Below are 26,797 nucleotides of genomic sequence, written 5' to 3' on the forward strand. Positions count from 1 at the left end.
TCCACATGTGCTCAATAAAGTGTCTAGCAAAAGCTAGCTGTTCTTAATACAAACGACTAGTTATTAATGAACATAACAGTTTTGTGGTCCTATTAAATGCCTGGTAGTTGGACCAGAGTTACAACAGGATAGGAACACAAACCGAAATACTGCAGATACTGGAAATCTCAAAGAAAAACAGAAAACGCTGGAGACACTCAGCAGGTCAGGCAGCATCGGTCGAGAAAACACGAGACACTTGACCTTTCTGGTATAAAACCATTCCTCAAAACAGACCCGGGGTTTGGAGGAGATGAGGAAACAGTGCAAACTAACCACAGGACTTTACAGCTCTTAAATTTCATGGGGATAAAACTCCACATCGCACTTTACAGTGACGGAGCAACAGATTCTGTCTGAAGCTCCCCACTGATCCACTTTCCATTTCCCCAACTCGTTGTGGGCTGCTTTGCAGATCCACTGCAGACTGACTGGTGTAGGTCAGTCTCTTTCAATCTATTGTGGTCAACATTGTGAACCTTGGTGTCACGGACTCATTCTGGACCCACCGAGATGCCCATCAATTCCCCGAGAGACGGGTTAACTTAGAGCCGGCTGTGCTCGACACCATCTGTAGGGTGGAATTTCATCGAGCTCTTTGAGATATGTTGTGAAACACTGATTCTGAGAACAGAGACGCTTTCAAATTCAGTTTGAGGAAAGTCAAAGAAACCAACAGCAATGACATCACAGAATAATCATCCAAACCTCTGTATTCCAAAGCTCTGATTGGCTCTGGGTATCACACACCGCCCCCTCTCCTTTGTTAATTTTTTTTTTCCAATAGAGAACAGTTTATTTACAGTTAGTGACATTTCACATTAAGAGCCCAGCTCTCAGCTCTTGCACAAAGTCACAAGCCGTCATTCCCTACAGGACAGGAGTCTCGCACACAATTATAAATACAAGTACTAAACACAATAGGCTTCATCCCTGCAGTCACTCTTCCCCCAGGGTGTGCTTGTCAAACAGGTACTCTCCCATGCCATTCTCAGGGGCTCCCAGTCTCTTCAGGTTGGTGATGTGATCTCCAAGCTTCTTGATCATCTTCACTTGCTCATCCAAGTAGTGGGTCTCCAGGAAGTCACACAAATGAGGGTCGGTCCTCTCAGTGGAGAGTTTGTGCAGATCCAGCAGACTCTGGTTGACATTCTTCTCCAGCTGCAGAGCTCTCTGCATCGCCTCCAGACCATTGCTCCACTCATCCTGCTCTGGTTTCTTGATGTCCGCCAAGATGATTCGGCCTCCACGCTGATTCTGGAATTTCATCAGTTTCTCCGCGTGCTCCCGTTCCTCGTGTGACTGCTCCTTGAAGAACTCGGCAAAGTGACGCAGGGCAACGTCATCCCGGTCAAAGTAGGAGGACTGCAGATGTTCAAGGTGATGATGCAGCTCCTTCCCTCCTTCCAAGTAGAAGTTGGCTGGTGTTCCTCTCCCCTCTCTCCCTCTCCTGAGATGGAGGCCTTTCCTCTCCTCCTCTCCCTCCAGGCACCTCAGATATGGATGGTCTGGTTGGTGGTAGTCTGGTGTCTCTCCTTCTCCTTCTCCTCCCTGCCTGGTCAGGAGGCCACCGCGCTCCACTTTCCTCCTACAGCACTCAGAGCAAGGCAGAGACAACCTGCAGCACTCAGAGCAAGCCAGAGAATGATTCCAGTCCTCTGGATTACTAGTTCAGTCAATTTACCACTAGGCTACTGTCCCCTTCCCTTGGGGTCCTTATTGCCTTGTCAGCCAATGACACTCATTTTTCAAAGTTCTGATTGGCTCTGGGAGTCATCTCCCCTCCTCCCTTTACTTGATTCTCTTTTTGTGAAAACATAATTTAGACAAATAAAAACTGTAAATAAACCATCAAAACTTCAAATAAACCCTAAGAATCAAATCAAAATTTGGTTTTCCAACTCAATAATGCACCCCAGTCCCCGCGGCGCCCACCGGTCACAGAAATGCTCGAGCGCGCCGGCGGACACCGCGTGCTCCATCTCTAGGGCCACCCGGGCGCGAACATGGCCACGGAAGAGGGGGAGGCAATCCGGCCGGACGACCCCCTCGACCGCCCGCTGCCTGAACCAATTAATGGCCTTCTTCGCCAGGCCCAGGAGCAGACCCACGAGGAGGTCCTCTGACCAGCCCGCTCCCCTCCGCACCGGGTGACCGTAGACCAAGAGCGTGGGACTGAAGTGCAACCAAAACTTGAGGAGCAGCCCCTTCAAACAATGGAAGAGGGGCTGCAACCTCTCACATTCGACATAAATATGAAAAACGGACTCCTCCAGACTGCAGAACAAACATGCGGTCTGGGAGTCCGTGAACCTACTTAAGTACCTATAGCACGGGACTGCCCTGTGCAACACCCTCCAGGCCAAGTCCCCAATAGAACAAGGGAGGACTCCCGCATAGAGAGCCCCCCATTGGGGACCTCCGCCCCCGTCGGAAGGTAAAACGGCACGCCACGGCGTGTCCGAACGGCAGGCGAAGATGGCAAAGTGGAAGGTGTGCAGGAGCAGCCCGTACAGGAAACCCCTCCGTGCGGAATGAAAAGGCACGGAGGGCATTTCCTCGAGACGGCTCAAGTTGTGAGGCGCCGGCTCCCGATGGGGGGGTCGGGGCTGGGCGCCGACAAGGAATTCCGTCCGAACGGGGGAAAGCTCAGACGGGATCGCCCCACACGCTTGAGCCGCCTCGATACACCTAGTGGTGCCGGGGCGCACTTTCGCCTTTATCGACTCGATGGCATCGGCCGCGGGCTGGACGTTGACCCAGGACATGCGCCTCGCCAACTCCTCCGGTGCCATCCAGCCCGCTCCTCCGCCATCGAGCAGGTCCCCGACTCGAGTCACCTTGCCAGCCACAGCTCTGCGCTCCGCCAGCCACCCGAAACTGCGGACGTGGAGGTGCGGATTCCTGAACAGTGGCTCCCGAAGGACAGCCACCATTCCTGTCGGGGGAGAGCTGCGCCTGGAGGATTCTCAACGTACAGGTATCTCTGCAGCGTCTGAAGACGGAAAGTCGCAGCCTGGGTGCGAAGGCACACCAACGCCTGACCGCCCTCCCTAAGCGGGAGACACAGAACCGCGGCAGCGACCCAGTGCATCCTGTTGTTCCAGAAGAAATCGACGAGCTTCTTCTGTATCTTGGCGACAAACGCAGGGGGAGGGATCAGAGTAACCAACCGGTACCACAACATGGCGGCCACCAGTTGGTTTATGACCAACGCCCGACCCCTGTAGGACAACACTCGGAGCAATCCTGTCCAGCGTCCTAAGCGAGTGACGCCTTTGGCTTCCAACTCGTGCCAGTTCGCCGGCCAGGCGTCCTTGGCCGGGCAGAGGTAGACTCCCAAGTAGAGGAGGTGCGTAGTGCTCCAGGCCAAGGGCCTGAACTCCTCGGGCAGGGAGTCCACCTGCCACTGACCCACCAGGAGTCCAGAACATTTCCCCCAGTTGATCCTGGCGGAGGATGCGTCTGAGTAAATCTGCTGGCATTCCCGCATCCTCCGCAAGTCAACGGGATCCGTGACCATGAGGAGCACGTCATCGGCGTAAGCCGAGAGGACCACCTCCACGCCCGGCCCTTGCAGAGCCAGTCCCGTCAACCTCTTCCGCAAGAGGCACAGGAAAGGCTCCACGCAAATGGCATATAACTGGCCGGACATGGGGCATCCCTGACGCACCCCCCTCCCGAAGCGAAGGGGCGCCGTCAAGGACCCGTTAACTTTAATCAGACACTCCGCGGCAGCGTACAGAAGTCGGATCCGGGCGACAAAATGCGTCCCGAACCCGAATGCGCGCAGAGTCCCGAAAAGATACTCGTGATCCACCCTGTCGAACGCCTTCTCCTGATCCAGGGAAAGGAAGGCGACCGACAGACCAGCCCTCTGGGAATGGTGGACCAGGTCCCGGACCAGATGGATGTTATCATGGATAGACCGGCCCGGGACCGTGTAGGACTGGTCGGGGTGGATCATGTGGGCCAGCACGGCGCCAAGGCGAGCAGACATGGCCCTGGCAAAAATTTTATAATCCGTGCTGAGGAGGGAGACCGGGCGCCAATTCTTAAGGCGGAGATCACCCCTCTTAGGCAGCAGGACAATCACCGCCCTGCGCCAAGAGAGGGGCATCTCCCCGGTCGCCAAACTTCCCCCAGGACCCGCGCGTAATCGCCCCCCAGGACGTCCCAGAACGCCCTGTGGAACTCCACGGTCAGCCCGTCCAGCCCCGGGGACTTCCCCCTAGAGAGCTGGCGGAGGGCGCTGGTCAGCTCCTCCAGACACAGAGGAGCATCCAATTTTTCGGCGCCCTCCAGGCCGACCTTCGGCAGGTCCTCCCACAAAACTCTGCGCGCATCCTCGCTGGACGGATCCGGAGAGAACAGAGCCCCGTAATAGGCGCGGGTCTCCGCGCGGATTCCCTCCGGATCCGAGACCGGAGATCCGTCGTCGGCCAGCAGCTCCAGGAGCTGCTTACGGACCCCCCGACTTTTTTCCAGCGAGTAGAAGAAGGGGGAGCCGCGGTCCAGGTCCCGCAGGAACTGGATCCGCGACCTCACGAACGCGCCTCGGGACCCGACGAGCTGCAGGTCCTTCAGCGCGCCCTTCTTCTCTTCGTAAACCAACCGCAGGGCCGGGTCCTCGACGACTTGACCGAGACGGGACTCCAGGTCGAGCCCCTCCTTCTCCAACCGCCCGACTCTGGCTTCCCGCCTCTTGGTCGACCCCCTCGCATACTCCTGACAGAAGAGACGGACGTGAGCCTTGCCCACGTCCCACCATAGCCTCAAGGAGGGTAAGCCCCCCTGCTTCCTTCTCCAGCCGGCCCAGAACCGACGGAACGAATCCTGGAACCGCGCGTCCTCCAGCAGCAGGTTGTTAAAGTGCCAGTACGCGGACCCCCCCCGCGCGCGCAGCGGAACGAGCTCCGCCCACACCAGGTGGTGGTCCGCGCACGGCACCGGCCGCATGGAAGCCGCCGGAACGCAGGAAACGTATGCCCGGGAAATGTAGAGGCGGTCGATTCTGGACGCTCCTCTCCCAGGCCTCACACAAGTGAAAGCGCTGGAGTCGGGATGGAGATTTCGCCAGACGTCCACCAAGTCGAGGGACCCGACCAGGTCCCTCAACTTCTCCATCGAGGCCGGGCTTCGCAGGCGGCCGGTGCGGTCCCTTGCCTCGAGGGTGCAGTTAAAATCCCCCCCGAGGACGACGCACTCGCCCGCGTCGATGGAGCCCAGAAGAGTGGGCACTTCTTCAAAGAAGCGCGCTTGCTGCGCACGGGCCCCAGGGGCGTACACGTTCACTAAATGGAGCGGCACGCCCCCCAGGCGAACAGTGACCTGGAGCAAGCGGCCCGGCACGAGCTCCTTGACCCCCAAGATCTCCGGCTGAAAATGCGGGGCCAGCAAAATAGCCACCCCACTGGAAACACTGGAGAGGTGACTCATGCTGACCCCTCCTTGCCACTCCAGGAGCCACGTGGCCTCGTCTCCCGGAACGGTGTGGGTTTCTTGCAGGAAGCACACCGCATACTTCCCGTCCCGAAGGACCGAAAAGTTATTAAATCTGCGGCTAGCTTCCCTGCCGCCGTTGATGTTGAGGCTGGCTATGGTTATCTTCATTTCAGAAGCATAATCCAACCCCTACTTATCACTAACGGGGGAAGGGAGGGCGGCCGCTAGTCGACCGCCACTCCCTTTGCAGCCCAGTGAGGAAGGACCGGAACTGACGCAGCTCGAGCGGGTCCACGCCCGCGTCCGCGACCATGGTCTTGAAGGCGACGCGGGCCGACCCGACGAGCTGCGCCAGCCCCGACCATCTATCGAGGGCCAGCCGGGTCCTTTGACGACCCTGGCAAGTGGCCACAAAGTCCCGGAGATCCTCAATGGGAATGAGGGGGGGTCCCGGCGAGGGGCGCGAGGTCCTCCATCTCCTCATCAGCGATGGAATCGCATTCCTCCTCCGCCCCCACCAGCGAGTCCCCGTCTTCCTCCGAGGGGTCGCCACCGGCGGCCGACCCGTCCGCCACGCGGCGCGCAGCGAGCGGCTCGGCCGCGACGGCCGGCCCCGCCTGCACCCGGATCCCACCCCCAGGATCGGTAGCGGAGGATTCCTCCCTGGGCTCCTCTAGGGGCGCCGGGCCAGAAGACGGCGGCGGTTCAGAGTCCCCCCCTGCCCCGGGCGCCGGAACGACCGGAGAGATCGGAGAGTACGTAAAAACGCCTCCTCCATGTCGCCCGGCACCGGAGACCGAGACAGAGGGCCTTCCTCTTCTGCGCCACCGGCCTCCGACCCAGCGGATGGGGTAATCTCATTTAACCCCTCGACGAGGTCGAGCAGCACCTGGGAGACGACCGGGTCACTTTGGGCGAGCTCATTATCTGAGGACTCGCCCGACCCGGACCCCAGGCCGCCCGACCCGTCGAGGGGTAACGGTACTGAAAGAGGATCTACTTCTGCCGCGGGTTGCTCCGCGTCCCCCCCCACGGGCAGGGTCTCGTCCCCATCCCCGGGAGGCATGAGCTGGGCAGACACCTCTGCCTCAGCCCCCCTAGGGACAGGCGACCCCTGCCGTTCGCCCGTGATGGTATTAGCGGTGGGGTGTGGCGCAGTACCCGCGGCGGGCGACGACTCCTCCTGACCGGAGGGACCTTCCTCCTCCTGGTCCTCCTCCTCATCCAGGGGGTCGCGCCTTCTTTTAAGTGCGGAGGGGTAGAGGGAGACCTCCATTTCTGCAGAGGCCTCCCCCGCTCCCCCCGGTGGAGCGGGTTTTTCGGGTCCCTCGGGCCCAAGCCCGGCCGCAGGTTCTGGCGCTACCGCCTCGGTGGTCGCGGCCACAGGCTCGGGCACGAGGTCCCCCCGCCGCCGCAATCCGCGATTAACACGGCGACGCTCTCTGGCGTCAGGGGCTCCATATTGTGGGGCACGCCCTCCTCGGGGGGACCCGCCCTCCGGTATTTACTTTTCCCCCGCGTCTTCTTCCCGACCGGACAACCCTCCTCCCCCCCGCCGGAGGCCAGGATGGCATCGACCTCCGACGACGACCGCACCCCGGTGGTATTTGTTTGAGGGGGGGCACGGCTACACCCGGGGGGAGGAGCGGCGGCGGCGCCAGCTACGGCCACGCCAGACGATCTGGCGGCCTTGGAGGCGGGGCAGTTCTTACGGATATGCCCCACCTCCTTGCAGGCGTGGCACCGCACGCTGTCCGTCGTATAGAAGACGCGGTACGGGGTCCCCTCGTGGAGGACGGAAAAGGCCCCGTCCGTCTCCCCCTCCCGCGCCAGCTGGATAAAGGCCTGGCGCCGGAAGGAGAAGACATGGCGAAGGCTGGGTTCCCGGAATCCGAGCGGGATCGGCGTAATCCCCGACCTCACCTCCCCAAGTTGGTGCAAGTGGGGGAGGAGGAGCTCACCGGAGATGAAGGGCGGGACGTTAGACAACACGACCCTCTGCGCGGTGGCCTCAAGAGGGTCCACCGGCAGGATGGTCCCGCCCACGGTGAGCCCCTGGGCGATGGCCAGGGCCACCGCCCGCTCGGACTCCAGGAAGAACACAGCCTTCCCATACATCCTCGAGGCGGCGAGGATGGCTGAAGGGCCGACAACCCCAGCCATCGCCTTCACACATTCCTCGATAGTCATGTTGGGGTGAGTGTAGCTCTTCACCCCGAGCTTCTTCGTAATAAGTCGGAACGGTGACAGGGCAGCGGAAGGAGCGGGAGCAGCCGCGGCTTTGGCCGTCACCGCCGCATACGTTCTCGCTGGCCCCGTCACCGCCGAAGACGTCGAAGCCATACTGCGGTGATTTTTTGGGAGCTACACACACCCCAAGTCACAGGCCGTGTGGTATTAAGTGGCCTCAGTAAAAATGTAAGGTCTGCCACCGAGCAGAGGGAGTTTAAAGCCAATGGCCCGCCTCTCCCCTTGATGGAATGATTGGGAGAGGGGCCTCCTCCTCTCTGCTCAAAGTGGCTATTGGTGATTTTAAGGGAGGTGCCCTTTGAGAGAGACAAAAGAGAGGGATAAAGAGAGAGAGAGAGGGGGTGGGTGGGAAGGAGGGGGGCCCGCAAAGGCAGGGTCACCACTCTAGGTGGTATTTGGTGGGTGGGGGTCAGCAGGGGTGCACTCCCCGATGGTAACAAAGTCTATGAAGATGATCTTCGGGCAGGGGGAGAAGATGTCTTCGTCTGGGTAGGCTGGAAAAAGCCCAGGCTCAGCCCCACACCAGGTCTTCTCGATGCAGGTAAGCGAGTAAGAGGCTTCACCTGGGCAGCTCCAGCCGACCCAGGCCAGGCTTTCCGGCCCGTCTTCTTTCCTCCCCCCGCCTAGAATACACAGTCTTTTGGGGAATGCCCAAAAAAGACACCCACCTACAGATGTTGGAAGTAACGATGCAGCTCCTCCCCTCCTTCCAAGTAGAAGTTGGCTGGTGTTCCTCTCCCCTCTCTCCCTCTCCTGAGATGGAGGCCTTTCCTCTCCTCCTCTCCCTCCAGGCACCTCAGTTGTAGATGGTCTGGCTGTTGGTGGACTGGTGCTTCTCCTTCTCCTCCCTGTCTGGTCAGGAGGCCACCACGCTCTTCTCTCCACCTGCAGCTCAGAGGAAGGCAGAGACAACCTGCAGCACTCAGAGCAAGCCAGAGAATGATTCAGGCCTCTGGATTACTGGTTCACTAAATTTACCACTAGGCTACTGTCCCCTTCCCTTGGGGTCCTTATTGCCTTGTCAGCCAATGACACTCATTTTTCAAAGTTCTGATCCTCTTTTTGTGAAAACATAAATTTAGACAAATAAAAACTGTAAATAAAGCATTAAAACTGTAAATAAACCAATAACACTTCAAATAAACCTTAATAATCAAATTAAAATTTGGTTCTCCAGCCCAATTATGCACTCCAGTCCCCGCGGCGCCCAGCGGTCACGAAAGTGATCGAGCGCGCCGGCGGACACCGCGTGCTCCAGCTCCAGGGCCACCCGGGCGCGAACATGGCCACGGAAGAGAGGGAGGCAATCCGGCCGGACAACCCCCTTTCAAAGTTCTGATTGGCTCTGGGCGTCATCTCCCCTCTCTTTTCATTGGACCAAACAAAAGAAACAATTTCACAAATAAGGTGACAGAAACCCAATTACCCTTTTAAATAACCCTCCACCAATCAAATTAAAATTTGGTTGTCCCGATTAACAATGCACTCCAGTCCCCGCGGTGCCCACCGGTCACGAAGGAGCTCGAGCGTGCCGGCGGACACCGCGTGCTCCATCTCTAGGGCCACCCGGGCGCGAACATGGCCACGGAAGAGGGGGAGGCAATCCGGTCGGACGACCCCCTCGCTCGCCCGCTGCCAGGACCAATTGATGGCTTTCTTGGCCAGGCCCAGGAGCAGGCCCACGAGGAGGTCCTCCGACCCGCCCGCTCCCCTCCGCACGGGGTGACCGTAGATCAGGAGCGTGGGACTGAAGTGCAACCAAAATTTGAGGAGCAGCCCCCTCAAAAAATGGAAGAGGGGCTGCAACCTCTCACACCCCGTGTAAACGTGAAAGACGGACTCCTCCAGACCGCAAAACAAACAGGCGGTCTGGGAGTCCGTAAACCTACTTAAAAATCTATTGCACGGAACTGCTCTGTGCAACACCCTCCAGGCCAAATCCCCGATAGAACAAGGGAGGACTCCCGCATAGAGAGCCCCCCATTGGGGACCTCCGCCTCCGTCCGGAGGTAAAACGGCATGCCACGGCGTGTCCGGACGGCAGGCGAAGATGGCAAAGTGGAAGGTGTGCAAGAGCAGCCCGTACAGGAAACCCCTCCGCGCAGAATGAAAAAGCACGGAGGGTATTTCCTCGAGACGGCTCAAGTTGTGAGGCGCCGATCTCCGAGGGGAGTCTCGGGGAAAGGCGCCGATAAGGAATTCCATCCGAACGGGAGTAAGCTCGGACGGGATCTCCCCACGTGCCCGAGCCGCCTCGACGCACCTCGTGGCGCCGGGGGGCAGCATCGCTTTCACCGCCCCGATGGCATTGACCGCGAGCCGGACGTCGTCCCACGACATGCGCCTCGCCAGCTCCTCTGGCGCCATCCAGCCCGCTCCTCCGCCATCGAGTAGGTCCCCGACTCTAGTCACCCTGGCAGGCACAGCCCTGCGTTCCGCCAGCCACCCGAACTCGCGGACGTGGAGGTGCGGATTCCTGAACAGCGGCTCCCGGAGGACAGCCGCCGCTCCTGACGGGGGAGAGCTCCGCCTGGAGGCGACGTGATTCCAAACCCATAGTAGTTCCTGGTAAAAGACAGGCAGCTCCCGCAGGCTCTCACGCCTGCCGCTCCCCTCCAAAAACAGGAGCTGCGTGTCGTAATTGAGGCCGTGCAGCTGGCGGAAAAAATACGTCGCCAGCGCACACCATCTTGGAGGATTCTCGACGTACAGGTCTCTCTGCAGCGTCCGAAGACGGAAAGTCGCAATCTGGGTGCGGAGGCACACCAACGCCTGACCGCCCTCCCGAAGCGGGAGACTCAGAACCGCGGCAGCGACCCAGTGCATCCTGTTGTTCCAGAAGAAGTCGGCGAGCTTCTTCTGTATCCTGGCGACAAACGCAGGGGGGGGGGTCAGAGTAACCAACCGGTACCACAACATGGCGGCCACCAGTTGGTTTATGACCAACGCCCGACCCCTGTAGGACAACACTCGGAGCAATCCTGTCCAGCGTCCTAAGCGAACGGTGACTTTGGCCTCCAGCTCGTGCCAGTTCGCCGGCCAGGCGTCCTCGGCCGGGCTGAGGTAGACTCCCAAGTAGAGGAGGTGCGTAGTACTCCAGGCGAAGGGCCTGAACTCCTCCGGCAGAGAGTCCACCCGCCACTGACCCACCAGGAGTCCAGAACATTTCCCCCAGTTGATCCTGGCGGAGGATGCGTCCGAGTAAATCTGCTGGCATTCCCGCATCCTCCGCAAGTCAACGGGATCCGTGACCACGAGGAGCACGTCATCGGCATAAGCCGAGAGGACCACCTCCACGCCCGGCCCTTGCAGAGCCAGTCCCGTCAACCTCTTCCGCAAGAGGCGCAGGAAAGGCTCCACGCAAATGGCATATAACTGGCCGGACATGGGGCATCCCTGACGCACCCCCCTCCCGAAGCGAAGGGGCGCCGTCAAGGACCCGTTAACTTTAATCAGACACTCCGCGGCAGCGTACAGAAGTCGGATCCGGGCGACAAAATGCGTCCCGAACCCGAAAGCGCGCAGAGTCCCGAAAAGATACTCGTGATCCACCCTGTCGAACGCCTTCTCCTGATCCAGGGAAAGGATGGTGACCGACAGACCAGCCCTCTGGGAAAGGTGGACCAGGTCCCGGACCAGATGGATATTGTCGTGAATGGTCTGGCCCGGGACCGTGTAGGACTGGTCGGGATGGATCATGCGGGCCAGCACGGTGCCAAGGCGAACAGACATGGCCCTGGCAAAGATTTTATAATCCGTGCTGAGGAGGGAGACCGGGCACCAGTTCTTAAGGAGGCGGAGATCACCCCTCTTAGGCAGCAGGACGATCACCGCCCTGCGCCACGAGAGGGGCATCTCCCCGGTCGCCAAACATTCCCCCAGGACCCGCACGTAGTCGCCCCCCAGGACGCCCCAGAACGCCCTGTGGAACTCCACGGTCAGCCCGTCCAGCCCCGGGGACTTCCCCCTAGAGAGCTGGCGGAGGGCGCCGGACAGCTCCTCCAAACTCAGAGGAGCGTCCAATTTTTCGGCGCCCTCCAGGCCGACCTTCGGCAGGTCCTCCCACAAAACTCCGCGCGCGTCCTCGCTGGACGGATCCGGAGGGAACAGAGCCCCGTAATAGGCGCGGGTCTCCGCGCGGATTCCCTCCGGATCCGAGACCGGAGATCCGTCGTCGGCCAGCAGCTCCAGGAGCTGCTTACGGACCCCCCGTCTTTTTTCCAGTGAGTAGAAGAACGGGGAGCCGCGGTCCAGTTCCCGCAGGAACTGGATCCGCGACCTCACGTACGCGCCTCGGGACCCGACGAGCTGCAGGTCCTTCAGCGCGCCCTTCTTCTCTTCGTACGCCAGCCGCAGGGCTGCGTCCTCGGCGACTTGACCGAGACGGGACTCCAGGTCGAGCACCTCCTTCTCCAACTGCCCGACCCGGGCCTCCCGCCTCTTGGTCGACCCCTTCGCGTACTCCTGACAGAAGAGACGGATGTGAGCCTTGCCCACATCCCACCATAGCCTCAAGGAGGGGAAGCCCCCCTGCTTCCTTCTCCAGCCGGCCCAGAACCGACCGAACGAATCCCGGAACCGCGCGTCCTCCAGCAGCAGGTTGTTAAAGTGCCAGTACGCGGACCGCCCCCCGGCGCGCGGCGGCACGAGCTCCGCCCACACCAGGTGGTGGTCCGTGCACGGCACCGGCCGCACGGAAGCCGTCGGAACGCAGGAGACGTATGCCCGGGAAATGTAGAGGCGGTCGATCCTGGACGCTCCTCCCCCAGACCTCACAAAAGTGAAGGCGCTGGAGTCGGGATGGAGATTACGCCAGACGTCCACCAAGTCGAGGGACCCGACCAGGTCCCTCAACTTCCCCACCGACGCCGGGCTCGGCTGGGTACCCGTGCGGTCCCTCGCCTCGAGGGTACAATTAAAATCCCCCCCGAGGACGACGCACTCGCCCGCGTCGATGGAGCCCAAAAGAGTGGACACTTCTTCAAAGAAGCGCGCTTGCTGCGCACCGGCCCCGGGGGCGTACACGTTCACTAGATGGAACGGCACGCCCCCCAGGCGAACAGTGACCTGGAGCAAGCGGCCCGGCACGAGCTCCTTGACCCCCAAGATCTCCGGCTGAAAATGCGGGGCCAACAAGATAGCCACCCCACTGGAAACATTGGAGAGGTGACTCATGTTGACCCCTCCTTGCCACTCCAGGAGCCACGTGGCCTCGTCTCCCGGAACGGTGTGGGTTTCTTGCAGGAAGCACACCGCATACTTCCCGTCCCGAAGGACCGAAAAGTTATTAAATCTGCGGCTAGCCTCCCTGCTGCCGTTGACGTTGAGGCTGGCTATGGTTATCTTCATTTCAGAAGCACAACCAACCCCTACTTAAACCTAACGGGGGAAGGGAGGGCGGCCGCTAGCCGACCGCCACTCCCTTAGCAGCCCGGTGAGGAATGCCCGGAACCGACACAGCTCGGACGGGCTCACGCCCGCGTCCGCACCCATGGTCTTGTAGGCGACGCGGGCCGACCCGATGAGCAGCGCCAGCCCCGACCATCTGTCGAGGGCCTGCTGGGTCCTGCGGCGACCCTGGCTCGTGGCCACAAATTCCCGGAGCTCCCTGATGGGAATAAGAACGAGGGGGGTCCCGGCGAGGGGCGCGAGGTCATCCATCGCCTCGTCGGCGACGGACTCTATGTCCTCCTGCGCCCCCACCACCGAGTCCCCGTCCTCCTCCGGGGGGTCGCCACCGGCGGCCGAACCGTCCACCACGCAATGCGCATCGGGCGGCCCGGCCGCGACAGCCGGCCCTGCCTCCGCCCGGATCCCACCCCCAGGATCGGTAGCGGAGGATTCCCCCCCGGGCTCCTCTAGGGGGGCCGGGCCAGCAGGCGGCGGCGGTTCGGAGACCCCCTCCGCCCCAGGGGCCGGAACGACCGGAGAGGCCGGAGAGACCGGAGAATACAAAAACCGGGCCTCCTCCAAGTCACCCGGCGCCGGAGACACAGACCGAGGGCCCTCCACTGCGACGCCACCGGCCTCTGACCCAGCAGACGGGGTGAATTTTTGACAGACCTCAACGAGGTCGAGCAGCACCTGGGAAAAATCTGGGTCGCTCTGGGCGGGCTCGTCCTCAGACGACCCGCCCGACCCGGTCCCCTGGCCGCCCGACCCATCGAGGGGCAATGCCACCAGTACTGGATGAAAACCCGCCGCGGGATGTTCCGCGACCCCCCCCACGGGCAGGGTCTCGTCCCCATCCCCGGGAGGCACGAGCTGGGCAGACGCTTCTGCCTCAGCCTCCTCAGGGACAGGCGACCCCTGCCGTTCGCCCGTAGTGGTGTTAGCGGTGGGGTGGGGCGCAGTGCCCGCGGCGGGCGACGACTCCTCCTGACCGGAGGGACCTTCCTCCTGCTGGTCCTCCTCCTCATCCAGGGGGTCGCGCCTTCTTTTAAGTGCGGAGGGGTAGAGGGAGACCTCCATTTCTGCAGAGGCCTCCCCCGCTCCCCCCAGTGGAGCGGGTTTTTCGGGTCCCTCGGGCCCAAGCCCGGCCGCAGGTTCTGGCGCTACCGCCTCGGTGGTCGCGGCCACAGGCTCGGGCACGAGGTCCCCCCGCCGCCGCACTCCGCGATTAACACGGCGACGCTCTCGGGCGTCAGGGGCTCCATATTGTGGGGCACGCCCTCCTCGGGGGGACCCGCCCTCCGGTATTTACTTTTCCCCCGCGTCTTCTTCCCGACCGGACAACCCTCCTCCCCCCCGCCGGAGGCCAGGATGGCATCGACCTCCGACGACGACCGCACCCCGGTGGTATTTGTTTGAGGGGGGGCACGGCTACACCCGGGGGGAGGAGCGGCGGCGGCGCCAGCTACGGCCACGCCAGACGATCTGGCGGCCTTGGAGGCGGGGCAGTTCTTACGGATATGCCCCACCTCCTTGCAGGCGTGGCACCGCACGCTGTCCGTCGTATAGAAGACGCGGTACGGGGTCCCCTCGTGGAGGACGGAAAAGGCCCCGTCCGTCTCCCCCTCCCGCGCCAGCTGGATAAAGGCCTGGCGCCGGAAGGAGAAGACATGGCGAAGGCTGGGTTCCCGGAATCCGAGCGGGATCGGCGTAATCCCCGACCTCACCTCCCCAAGTTGGTGCAAGTGGGGGAGGAGGAGCTCACCGGAGATGAAGGGCGGGACGTTAGACAACACGACCCTCTGCGCGGTGGCCTCAAGAGGGTCCACCGGCAGGATGGTCCCGCCCACGGTGAGCCCCTGGGCGATGGCCAGGGCCACCGCCCGCTCGGACTCCAGGAAGAACACAGCCTTCCCATACATCCTCGAGGCGGCGAGGATGGCTGAAGGGCCGACAACCCCAGCCATCGCCTTCACACATTCCTCGATAGTCATGTTGGGGTGAGTGTAGCTCTTCACCCCGAGCTTCTTCGTAATAAGTCGGAACGGTGACAGGGCAGCGGAAGGAGCGGGAGCAGCCGCGGCTTTGGCCGTCACCGCCGCATACGTTCTCGCTGGCCCCGTCACCGCCGAAGATGTCGAAGCCATACTGCGGTGATTTTTTGGGAGCTACACACACCCCAAGTCACAGGCCGTGTGGTATTAAGTGGCCTCAGTAAAAATGTAAGGTCTGCCACCGAGCAGAGGGAGTTTAAAGCCAATGGCCCGCCTCTCCCCTTGATGGAATGATTGGGAGAGGGGCCTCCTCCTCTCTGCTCAAAGTGGCTATTGGTGATTTTAAGGGAGGTGCCCTTTGAGAGAGACAAAAGAGAGGGATAAAGAGAGAGAGAGAGGGGGTGGGTGGGAAGGAGGGGGGGCCCGCAAAGGCAGGGTCACCACTCTAGGTGGTATTTGGTGGGTGGGTGTCAGCAGGGGTGCACTCCCCGATGGTAACAAAGTCTATGAAGATGATCTTCGGGCAGGGGGAGAAGATGTCTTCGCCTGGGTAGGCTGGAAAAAGCCCAGGCTCAGCCCCACACCAGGTCTTCTCGATGCAGGTAAGCGAGTAAGAGGCTTCACCTGGGCAGCTCCAGCCGACCCAGGCCAGGCTTTCCGGCCCGTCTTCTTTCCTCCCCCCGCCTAGAATACACAGTCTTTTGGGGAATGCCCAAAAAAGACACCCACCTACAGATGTTGGAAGTAACGATGCAGCTCCTCCCCTCCTTCCAAGTAGAAGTTGGCTGGTGTTCCTCTCCCCTCTCTCCCTCTCCTGAGATGGAGGCCTTTCCTCTCCTCCTCTCCCTCCAGGCACCTCAGTTGTAGATGGTCTGGCTGTTGGTGGACTGGTGCTTCTCCTTCTCCTCCCTGTCTGGTCAGGAGGCCACCACGCTCTTCTCTCCACCTGCAGCTCAGAGGAAGGCAGAGACAACCTGCAGCACTCAGAGCAAGCCAGAGAATGATTCAGGCCTCTGGATTACTGGTTCACTAAATTTACCACTAGGCTACTGTCCCCTTCCCTTGGGGTCCTTATTGCCTTGTCAGCCAATGACACTCATTTTTCAAAGTTCTGATCCTCTTTTTGTGAAAACATAAATTTAGACAAATAAAAACTGTAAATAAAGCATTAAAACTGTAAATAAACCAATAACACTTCAAATAAACCTTAATAATCAAATTAAAATTTGGTTCTCCAGCCCAATTATGCACTCCAGTCCCCGAGGCGCCCACCGGTCACGAAAGTGATCGAGCGCGCCAGCGGACACCGCGTGCTCCAGCTCCAGGGCCACCCGGGCGCGAACATGGCCACGGAAGAGAGGGAGGCAATCCGGCCGGACGACCCCCTTTCAAAGTTCTGATTGGCTCTGGGCGTCATCTCCCCTCCTCCCTTTACTTGATCCTCTTTTGGTAAAACCATAAATTTAGACAGATAAAAAACTGTAAATAAACCATTAAAACTGTAAATAAACCAATCAAACTGTAATAAACCAATAAAACTTCAAATAAACCTTAATAATCAAATTAAAATTTGGTTCTCCAGCCCAATTATGCACTCCAGTCCCCGCGGCGCCCACCGGTCACGAAAGTGATCGAGCGCGCCGGCGGACACCGCGTGCTCCAGTTCCAGGGCCACCCGGGCGCGAACATGGCCACGGAAGAGAGGGAGGCAATCCGGCTGGACGACCCCCTTTCAAAGTTCTGATCCTCTTTTGGTAAAACCATAAATTTAGACAGATAATAAACTGTAAATAAACCATTAAAACTGTAATTAAACCAATCAAACTGTAATAAACCAATAAAACTTCAAATAAACCTTAATTATCAAATTAAAATTTGGTTCTCCAGCCCAATTATGCACTCCAGTCCCCGCGGCGCCCACCGGTCACGAAAGTGATCGAGCGCGCCGGCGGACACCGCGTGCTCCAGCTCCAGGGCCACCCGGGCGCGAACATGGCCACGGAAGAGAGGGAGGCAATCCGGCCGGACGACCCCCTTTCAAAGTTCTGATTGGCTCTGGGCGTCATCTCCCCTCCTCCCTTTACTTGATTGGTGCTCTGAGAGGCTGCCACTTCTGATTGGGTATTGAGGAATGTCACTCATCACCTAGGCGGCCACGCCCTGGATTATCCAGCAGTATAAATACTAGGAGTTCGGGGGGTTGGTTAAATCCCAGCTTCTTACTTCAACAAAGTTTAGATTTAGCAATAAATAATAATAATTAGGATGGCTTCTCAAGTGCGTCAGAACTACCACAAGGACTGTGAGGATGCTGTCAACAAGCAGATCAACATGGAGCTCTATTCCTCCTATGTTTATCTCTCCATGGTGAGTCTTGTATTTCTGACCACTTCATAGTGGAGTCTATGTAATGTTACTTTACTAAATTCTGTGCTGTATCTAGCCCACCCCTCAATCTATGCACAGTAAATTCATTTTTAAAGCTATAATTAATATAATGCAATTGATCATCTTGTGCATTAATTAAAAAACTGCCTCTCTGGTCCTTGCAGTAACTGAACCATATTCTGAGTATCTTAATGACTCTCTTTCCTGGGCTCTTGTGAGTGTGGTGTTGAAGTTTATATTTGGAATACACTCTGCATTCAAAGTGTGTAAATCAGAATTGTTATCCTCACTTCTAAATCACTCCATGGCCTTTCCCTACTTTGCTTTTGCAATGAGGGGATGTAATCTTAAAATTAGAAGTAGCCCATTTAGGAGGGAAGTCAGGAGGTACTTTTTCACAAGGGTGGTGGAAATCTGGAACACTTTCTTTACCTGCTTTCTCCTCTCCCCCACCCCCCCCCCCCCCCAACCTCCTAGCTGTGGATGCTGGGACAATTGGAGCTTTCAAGACAGATGGTTTTGTTGGGTAAGGGTCTCGAGGGGGATGGAGTAAAGCTACAGGTCAGCCATGATCAAATTGAATGGTGAAGTAGGCTTGAGTGGCTGAATGGCCTACTCCTGTTCCTAATATTCTTAATCTCCTAGTTTTAAGTATCAGTTTGTGCCCTTCTGTCTTTTCGCTAACTCCCTTTGCTTTAATGGTGGTAAATCCTTCAGCCACTTTGACCCTACTCAGGGGAACTCTCCCTTAACTCCTCTGCTTTCCTACTTCTTGACCTTGACCAAGCACTTCAAATTCTGAAGGCTTATGAACCTTTATTCCTTGGTATCTGGTTCTCCTGTGAAATGCCTTGATTAGTGTTGAAGGTGCCAAATTAATGCTGCTCGTGGTAGTTTTAGTTCCATGGGATGAATGTAGCCAGTAAGACTCAGACCAGTGTCTCCTCTTTGATGTACTACATGAACTGTGCACTGTGACTAGACTTTAATGGGTTTGCTTCTAATGCCCCTTGGCAATAGCTCTGGGCCAATAATTGTAAGTTACTATTTAATCTGCTCCCACCACCCTTTCAGGCAGTTCATGCACTTGAGTTTGCTCATGTTGCGTTTTTTTTTTGCCATTTCCATTGGCCAGTTTCCCTATTGCTAGGGGTCAGATTGTCCACTCTACCAGGTTAGTGAAGTAAGTAGGCCTGTGCTAATGTACAACAAGTTCAGTGAGGCTTGAACCCTTTGAAAGAAAGCGAAATCAAGGTTGGCTTTATGTACAATAACCATGATAGGTCTGCTATGAGATACACAACGACTTTTCTGATCTCTCCATAGTCCTATTACTTTGACCGGGATGATGTTGCCCTGCGTCACTTTGCCGAGTTCTTCAAGGAGCAGTCACACGAGGAACTGGAGCACGCGGAGAAACTGATGAAATTCCAGAATCGGCGTGGAGGCCGAATCATCTTGGCGGACATCAAGGTTTGGCTCAATAAACGAGTGACCTTCTGTCTGGAACCCCTCGGACTGATTGTTTCAAATACTTTCTAAAGCAATTGGTTCCAATTTATAACAGGCCAAGTGGGTCCATGACAGAGTTTATACTCCACGAACCAGTTCCCACCGTGTGTCATCTAACCCTATCTGCATATCCTTTTATACACCTCTCCCTAGTACATATCTAGCTTCCCCTTAAATACATCTGTTATTTGACTCCGGTAGTTGTGTTGGCTTAATGCAGTAGTTCTATTTTCTTCAAACACATTGATTCATGGTAAGAGTAGACATTTGCACCCCTAATTTCCTTCAATACTTGTTTGTTTAATCCATTGTACAGTGAACTGTCTGTATTTCCCTTTCCAGAAACCAGCGCAGGATGAGTGGAGCAATGGTCTGGAGGCGATGCAGAGTGCTCTGCAGCTGGAGAAGAATGTCAACCAGAGTCTGCTGGATCTGCACAAACTCTCCACTGAGAGGACTGATGCTCATGTAAGTTCTTGATGCTGTAATGTGGGCATTTGTTAAATTGGAGGTGGTGGAACCTTGAGCCTATTCAAAAGATCTCCATGCCCAATAGCTTTTGTGTTGGTGCTTCTTAGGTTTTTGATTGGTGGGAGGTTGGCCTACTGTGGACAGTGACTAGTAAATGTGTCCCAGTGATTCTAGGATCTATGCCCCTATTGTGCAGGAAGTTTAATCTAATGATGCAGTAATTCCATTAATCTCAATTGCACCACTAGACTGTCCTGCAGTCCAAGAGGATTAAACACTCAGGGGAAAGCTAGGATGTTCCTTCAAATCTGCTGCTGGACATAACTAGTTTCCCTCTTTTTCCAGTTGTGTGACTTCCTGGAGACCCACTACTTGGATGAGCAAGTGAAGATGATCAAGAAGCTTGGCGATCACATCACCAACTTGAAGAGACTGGGAGCCGCTGAGAATGGCATGGGAGAGTTCCTGTTTGACAAACACAGCCTGGCGGAAGAGTGACTGAAGTGACTGCAGGGATGAAGCCTATTGTGTTTAGTACTTGTATTTATAATTGTGTGCGAGACTCCTGTCCTGTAGGGAATGATGGCTTGTGACTTTGTACAAGAGCTGAGACCTGGGCTCTTAGTGTGAAATGTCACTAACTGTAAATAAACTGTTCAATATTGGACTGGATTTTGACTCTTTGTAAATTTTAGTAGTTTTTGTTCCAGTTAGCATAACTTGGTGACATTTCCAGTATTACACTAGGCTGTGCAGCAGTGTTGTCATGGGATTCAGTCATAGAATGGTTATAGCACAGGAGGCCATTCGGCCCGTTGAGCCCGTACGGCTCTCTGCAGGAGCATTTCAGCTCATCCCACTCCCCCACCCTTTCTTCCTGTAGTCCTGCAATTTTTTTCTTTCTGGTATTTTCTAGTTCCCTTTTGAAAGCCACGATTGAATCAGCCTCCACCACCCTCGGGTAGTGCATTCTAGATCCTAACCACTCCCTGCATAAAAATGTTTTTCCTCAGGTTGCCTTTGGGCCTCCTGCCAATCACCTTCAATTGGTGGCCTCTGGTTCTTGAACCTTCTGCCAATGGGAACAGTCATATGAATTTTTTTTTTGCTGCTGTAATTTGACTATATTTAACTTGGATATTCAGACACAGGTTGAAAGATCTCCTTTCAGTTGTAGGTATTTCTTGCAAATACTTCAATCTTGTGTTGCAAATGAAGGGCAATGATTCAGCATCCACAGTGCTCTGGGGTAGAGAATTCCAAAGATATCTTACTAGGAAAGTGTGAATACCCTATTGGGCTTTGTTCTGGGACCCCTCTCCTCCCCCACCATGGTTGACCAACCTGCCAACACTCATGGTCTTGGGTAAGGTATTGAAGGATGAGGAATCCATGTGGAACTGTATTCCCACAAAATATAATCCTTCTGGAAGGAGTAAATGTATTTCATTAAATGAACAAAGTACAACCCCCCAAGTTAAATAGATACTTTTCCTGAAACTCTTTTCCCCCCTCCCTGCCTGTTCCATCAATGTATAAACCCAATACCAGCAGCTCCTCCATAAATGTATTGATTGGTATTCAGGCCCATTGTGCAGTTCATACCAAATAGCAATCATCCTTTCCAAATCCTACTGCATCTCCATTTGTGTCCTTCACCCCCAGGAATGGATTCAACTGTTGATGATGCTGCAGCTGCAACACGCCAGTGTTTACACGTTAATTTAGGAACTTAGCTGAGAACTGCACCGGCTGCAATGAAATTGCCATCTTCAGCCATTCCACGTTGATGTCTTTGCATTTCTGGGGTATCGGAGTCCCCACATTTCACACGACGATGAGCCACAATTCTACGAGTCGGGCTGAGTTTGACGGCTTCATGTTTCAGACAAAACAAAGTCTTCAGCTCACTCGATGTGAAAAACTTTACAGGCGCCCAAGTTTTAAGAATTACATTGAATTTACAGCACAGAAACAGGCCATTCGGCCCGACTGCTCCGTGCCGGTGTTTATGCTCCACACGAGCCTCCTCCTGCCCTTCTTCATCTAATCCGATCGGCATATTCTTCTATTCCTTTTTTAGCAAACTTCCCCTTAAATGCATCTCTGCTCTTCACCTCAACTACTCCATGTGGTAACGAGTTCCACATTCTAACCACTGAAGAAGTTGCTCCTGAATCCCCTGTTAGATTTATTAGTGACTATCTTATATTTATGGCCGAGTTCTGGACTCCCCCACAAGCGAAAGCATTGCCTGCCTCTGTTCCGCGGCTATGTTCGCGCCCGTGTGGCCCTGGAGATGGAGCACGCGGTGTCCGCCGGCACGCTCGAGGCCTTCCGAGACCGGTGGGCGCCGCGGGGACTGGAGTGCATCGTCACCCCGGCCGGTGTCATTCTAATCTAAGTTGATAAGCCTTATTTGACATTTTCCTTAAATTTGCAGATAAATTGTACAACCAAAAGGAGGGACAACTGATCCCTGGCTGATGTTACTTTAATTTAAGTTGATAAACTTTACTTGACATTTTCTGAAGCTGCAGATAAATTGTGCAACCACAAAAGACCACAAGTGAAAGCATTTTCTTTCCATCTACCTTATCAAAACACCTTCATCATTTTAAAGACCTCTATTAGGTCACCCTTCAGCCCTCTTATTTCTAGAGAAAAGAGCCCCAGCCTGTTCAGTCATTCCTGACCGATATAACCTCTCAGTTCTGCTATCATCCTTGTAAATCAAATTTCCACCTCCTCCAGTGCCTCTATATCCTTTTTGTAATATTCTCCTTAGAGCAGAGAAGGCTAAGAGGAGATTTGATAGAGGCGTTTAAAATCATGAAGGGTTTCGATCGAGTAAATAAAGAGAAACTGTTTCCAATGGCTGAAGGGTCGATAACCAGAGGACACAGATTTAAGATGATTAGCAAAAGAACCAGAGGCGACAGGAGGAAAAACTTTGTTACACAAGGAGTGGTTAGGATTGGGAATGCGCTGCCTGATGGGGCGGTGGATACAGATTCAATAGTGGCCTTCAAAAGGGAATTGGATAAATACTTGAAGTAGAAAAAATTCCAGGTTCCTGGGGAAAGAGCGGGGGAGTGGGACTAACTGGATTGCTCTTTGAACGAGCCGGGACAGACTCGATGGGCCGAATGGCCTCCTTCTGTGCTGCGCTATTCTATGATTCTATGGAGACCAGAACCGTGCACAGTACTCCAAGTGTAGTCTAACCGAGGTTCGATACCAATTTAACACGTTGAACTCGGGTGCGGTTCGGCTGCAAGCACTCCCCGCACTGAGGTCAGAACGGCACTAATGGTAACTGTTTGCATCTCACAAAATCTATGAGGTCGACGTTCACCCCGCTCCGTGCCGATACATTTCCTACAGTCTGACTACAAAGAAGCACAGCCCTGGTAGCAGCTCCCCGAGTGACGGGCTAGAAAATACACAGAGAAACATAGAAGATTGGAGCATCAGTCGGCCATTCGGCAACTCGAGCCTGTTCAGCCATTTAATGAGATCGTGGCTGATCATCCAAATTCAGTACCCTGTCCCTGCTTTCTCCCCATATCCCTTGATCCCTTTAGCCTCAAGAAATATATTCAAATCCTTCTTGGATATATTTAATGAATTTTCCTCAACTGCCCTGTGTGGCAGAGAATTTCACAGCTTCACCACTCTCTGGGTGAAGAAATTCCTCCTCATCTCAGTCCTAAATGGCTTCCCACTTATCCTTAGACTGTGACCCCTGGTTCTGGACTCCCCGCCATTGGGAACATGCCTGTTTTTCTGGAAGAGAAATTTCTGTCTTTACATTCGAAGGGATTGTGTGATGGGGAGAAATATTTAATGGAAAGTCAAGCCTCATGGGTCACGGTTCTACAGAATCTGAAAATGTGAAATGAATAATACTCTGGTGTATGTTCCATAACACACAAAGATGTTTCCAATCAATTGATTCCATTTTTAGAATATTAATTCACGGGATGTGGGCGTCGCTGTCAACGGCCAGAATGTATTGCCCGGCGCGAGTCGCCCTGGAGAAGGTGGGGGTGAGCCGCCGCCTTGAACTCCGTGCGGTGAAGGTACTCCCACAATGCTGTTAGGCAGTGAGTTCCAGGATTTTGACCCAGCGACGATGAAGGAACAATTGCAGGAAAATTCATCGATAGCGAAGGATGATTCTCAGCACCTTGAGCTTTTGGAAGCAGCAAATTGTCATTTAATTCAAATGAGAGCATCAAACAACGAGAGACTTTCCGATTTGAAGAAGGTCAAGGAACCCAAAAGCAATGACATCACCGAGACTGATCTCCCAAACCTGCCGGTTTTCCATAGCTCTGATTGGCTCTGGGTCTCACCCCCTCCTCCCCCACACACCCTCTCCTTTGTTAATTGGTGCCTGGATTCAGGAAAGATTCCTGATTGGCTCTCAGGGATTGTCAATCGTCATTGGTGATGTCATTCCTTGTTTGAATGCAGGCTGTCCCAGTAGTATAAATACAAGAGCTTGAGTTAGAAAGGGTTAGTTTTTGAACTTTCTAGGTGCTAGTGAGCAGTAATAGTATAACAGGAAATAGTGAAGATGGCCTCCCAAGTACGTCAGAACTACCACAAGGACTGTGAGGATGCTGTCAACAAGCAAATTAACATGGAGCTCTATTCCTCCTATGTTTATCTTTCCATGGTGAGTCTTGTATTCCTTGTTGCTGTATTCTTAAAAGCTGGACATTCTGTAGTTCCATGAACTGGCTTTCAACTATATTTCTCTTGACTTCCTTACCTGGGGAAGCAATCTTTGAGCAGTGAGTACTTCAGGGTGAGCTTGTTGTGTTGATGGCCTGCTCCTTGTAGCAGCTGCACTCTGTTGAGCAGGTTTAATATATGGAACGAGCTCAGCTGCTGCCTGAGTTTGTAACAGAAGAGCACAAACCTGGTCAAGTGACTGTTGGTGCTTGTTGATATGAAACAAAGTTCAGTTTCAGTGGGGTGACTGTAGTGAGTGACATGATGGCAGGTCCTCACTAGCTTTCTGTTTAACTGGAAGTGAAGTTCTGGGAATCCTGGTGTTGAAGCCTTGTTCACTGTGCCTAGATCTCTTTGGCTACAAGGCACTTTGGGAGGTAGTCAATGAAGTCACCTGTTATGTGGGAAATGCAGCAGCCAATTTGTGCACAGTAAGCTTGCACAAACAATGAGACTCATCAGATCATCTGTTTTGGTTGAGGGATAAATATTGGCCTGGGAATCTGGAGAGAACTCCCCTGTTCTCTGAAGTAGTGCCTTGAGATCTTTCACATCCACCTGAGGACAGACAGGGCCTCTGTTTAACATCTCATCTGAATGACAGGAAATAGAGGAGGGACTACTTATCCAGCAGTAGAGTTTAGTTTGACTGGTCATGAAATATAATCCTGAACTGTAGTTTATAGTTTTTATTTGTTGGTTGACTGTTTCATCCTGGTTCTTGGGAGGAGAAGCTGGCCAACATGTTCAGATTAGTGAAGTGAATTGCATTTTGCTAGTTAACCAATGGTATCTTCAGGATCAAGGGAGAAGCCAGGGACAGGGTACTTGTTTGGATGATCAGCCATGATCTCACTAAACGTTGGAACAGGCTCAAGGGGCCGAATGGCCTACTACTGCTCCTATCTTCTATGGTTCTATCTATTTTTGCAAGATTAAGAACTCACTAGCTAACTAGGGGTAAATATAATCTTGCATTGTATATGAAGATCTAGGTCTGATGAAGCTGTTTAAAATTCTCTCCACAGTCCTATTACTTTGACCGGGATGATGTTGCCCTGCGTCACTTTGCAGAGTTCCTCAAGGAGCAGTCACATGAGAAACACGAGGATGCTGAGAAACTGATGAAATTCCAGAATCGGCGTGGAGGCCGAATCATCTTGGAGGACATCAAGGTTGGATTCAATAAATGAGTGGCCTTCTGTTGGGTTCCCCTTGTTTCCAATACTTTCTAAAGCAATGCTGTCATTCTATATTCCTGTGACACATTGGTTCATGGTAACATGGATTTCTGGCTGCTTTTCACCCCTGTTTTCCTTGTGCTGTCTTGTCTTTTTTGTTTAATTCATTGTAAGTGAACTGTGACTTTCACCTTCAGAAACCAGAGCAGGATGAGTGGAGCAATGGTCTGGAGGTGATGCAGAGAGCTCTGCAGATGGAGAAGAATGTCAACCAGAGTCTGCTGGATCTGCACAAACTCTCCACTGGGAGCACTGACCCTCATGTAAGTTCTTGGTGGGTTTTTGGGTATGTTGGAGGTGGTGGAACCTTGCTGTCCTTGAGCCGATTCAACAATCTACATGCCCAATCGCTTTGTGTTGGGGTGTCTCCTGGGTTCTTAAGGGGGTTGGGGTGAGGATGGGACAGTTGGCCTTATGTGGACATTGAGAATAAGTGTGTCGCAGTGGTTCCAGGATCTAAGCATCTATTGTACAGGAATTACTAGATCATTTGAGCAAATTTACATCATCTCAATTACACCACTTGACTATCCTCCAGTCCAAGAGGATTAAAATCCCAACTCTAGAGGAAGTGGGGGGAGCTTGGATGTTCCTTGATATCTGCTACTGGCCATAACTAGTTTCACTTTTTGTTTCTTTTCAGTTGTGTGACTTCCTGGAGACCCACTACTTGGATGAGCAAGTGAAGATAATCAAGAAGCTTGGAGATCACATCACCAACTTGAAGAGACTGGGAGCCCCTGAGAATGGCATGGGAGAGTACTTGTTTGACAAGCACACCCTGGGGGAGAGTGACTGAAGCTTATTGTGTTCAGTACTCGTGTTTATATAATTGTGTGGGAGACCCTGTCCTTCAGGGAATGATGGGTTGTGTGACTTTGTACAAAGAGCTGTGAGACCTGGGCTCTGTAATATTAACTGTAAATAAACTGTCCAACATTGGACTGGATTTTGTCTCCTTGTAAATTTGAGTGGTTGCTTATTTTCTGATAACATTTGGTTGTCTTCAGACAAGAGCTACGCTGGGCTGTGTCCTCTGAGATGGTGTGCGTTGGCGACGTATTTCTTCCACCAGCTGCACGGCCTCAATTACGCCACGCAGTTCCTGTTTGTGAAAGTGGGCGGCATGCGTGCCAGCCTGCGGGAGCTGCCTGTCTTCTACCAGGAACTGCCATGGGTTTGGAACTACATCGCTTCCAGGCGGAGCTCTCCCCCGTCAGGAGCGGCGGCTCTCCTTCGGGAGCCGTTGCTCAGGAATCCGCACCTCCGCGACCGTGGGTTCGGGTGGCTGGCGGAGCGCAGGGCTGTGCCTGGCAAGGT

General features: G+C 54.8%; 2 protein-coding genes across 4 annotated transcripts in view; one reads left to right on the plus strand and one right to left on the minus strand.

The window, feature by feature from the left end:
- Nucleotides 1–859: 859 nt before the first annotated feature.
- The window catches only part of LOC147099792 (ferritin heavy chain, oocyte isoform-like), a 346,456-nt gene continuing 320,518 nt past the window's right edge, over nucleotides 860–26,797 (minus strand). Inside the window, exon 2 of one of the 2 annotated variants that reach the window (XR_015073906.1) lies at nucleotides 860–1,257. Coding sequence is in view for 1 of the 2 variants with exons in the window: in XM_085969132.1 (XP_085825258.1) it covers nucleotides 979–1,257 (279 nt within the window). In the remaining variant the exon portion in view is untranslated. The remainder of the gene's footprint in view (nucleotides 1,258–26,797) is intronic. The other variant, XM_085969132.1, reaches the window with a different exon arrangement.
- On the plus strand, nucleotides 18,799–20,406 carry LOC147099793 (ferritin heavy chain, oocyte isoform-like). Of its 2 annotated transcripts, none has more exons than XM_085969382.1 (3): nucleotides 18,799–18,980; nucleotides 19,362–19,487; nucleotides 19,836–20,406. In XM_085969382.1, the coding sequence occupies exons 1-3, from the start codon at nucleotides 18,930–18,932 to the stop codon at nucleotides 19,986–19,988; spliced, it is 330 nt and encodes a 109-aa protein (XP_085825508.1). In that variant the 5' UTR covers nucleotides 18,799–18,929; the 3' UTR covers nucleotides 19,989–20,406. The 2 variants fall into 2 exon arrangements, with proteins under 2 accessions (XP_085825508.1, XP_085825509.1); XM_085969383.1 differs by lacking the exon at nucleotides 18,799–18,980 and adding an exon at nucleotides 18,991–19,272.

Source organism: Somniosus microcephalus, chromosome 28 (assembly GCF_052327205.1).
Source record: "Somniosus microcephalus isolate GS21.2 chromosome 28, FLI_Smic_1.0, whole genome shotgun sequence".
Taxonomy (NCBI): Eukaryota; Metazoa; Chordata; class Chondrichthyes; order Squaliformes; family Somniosidae; genus Somniosus; species Somniosus microcephalus.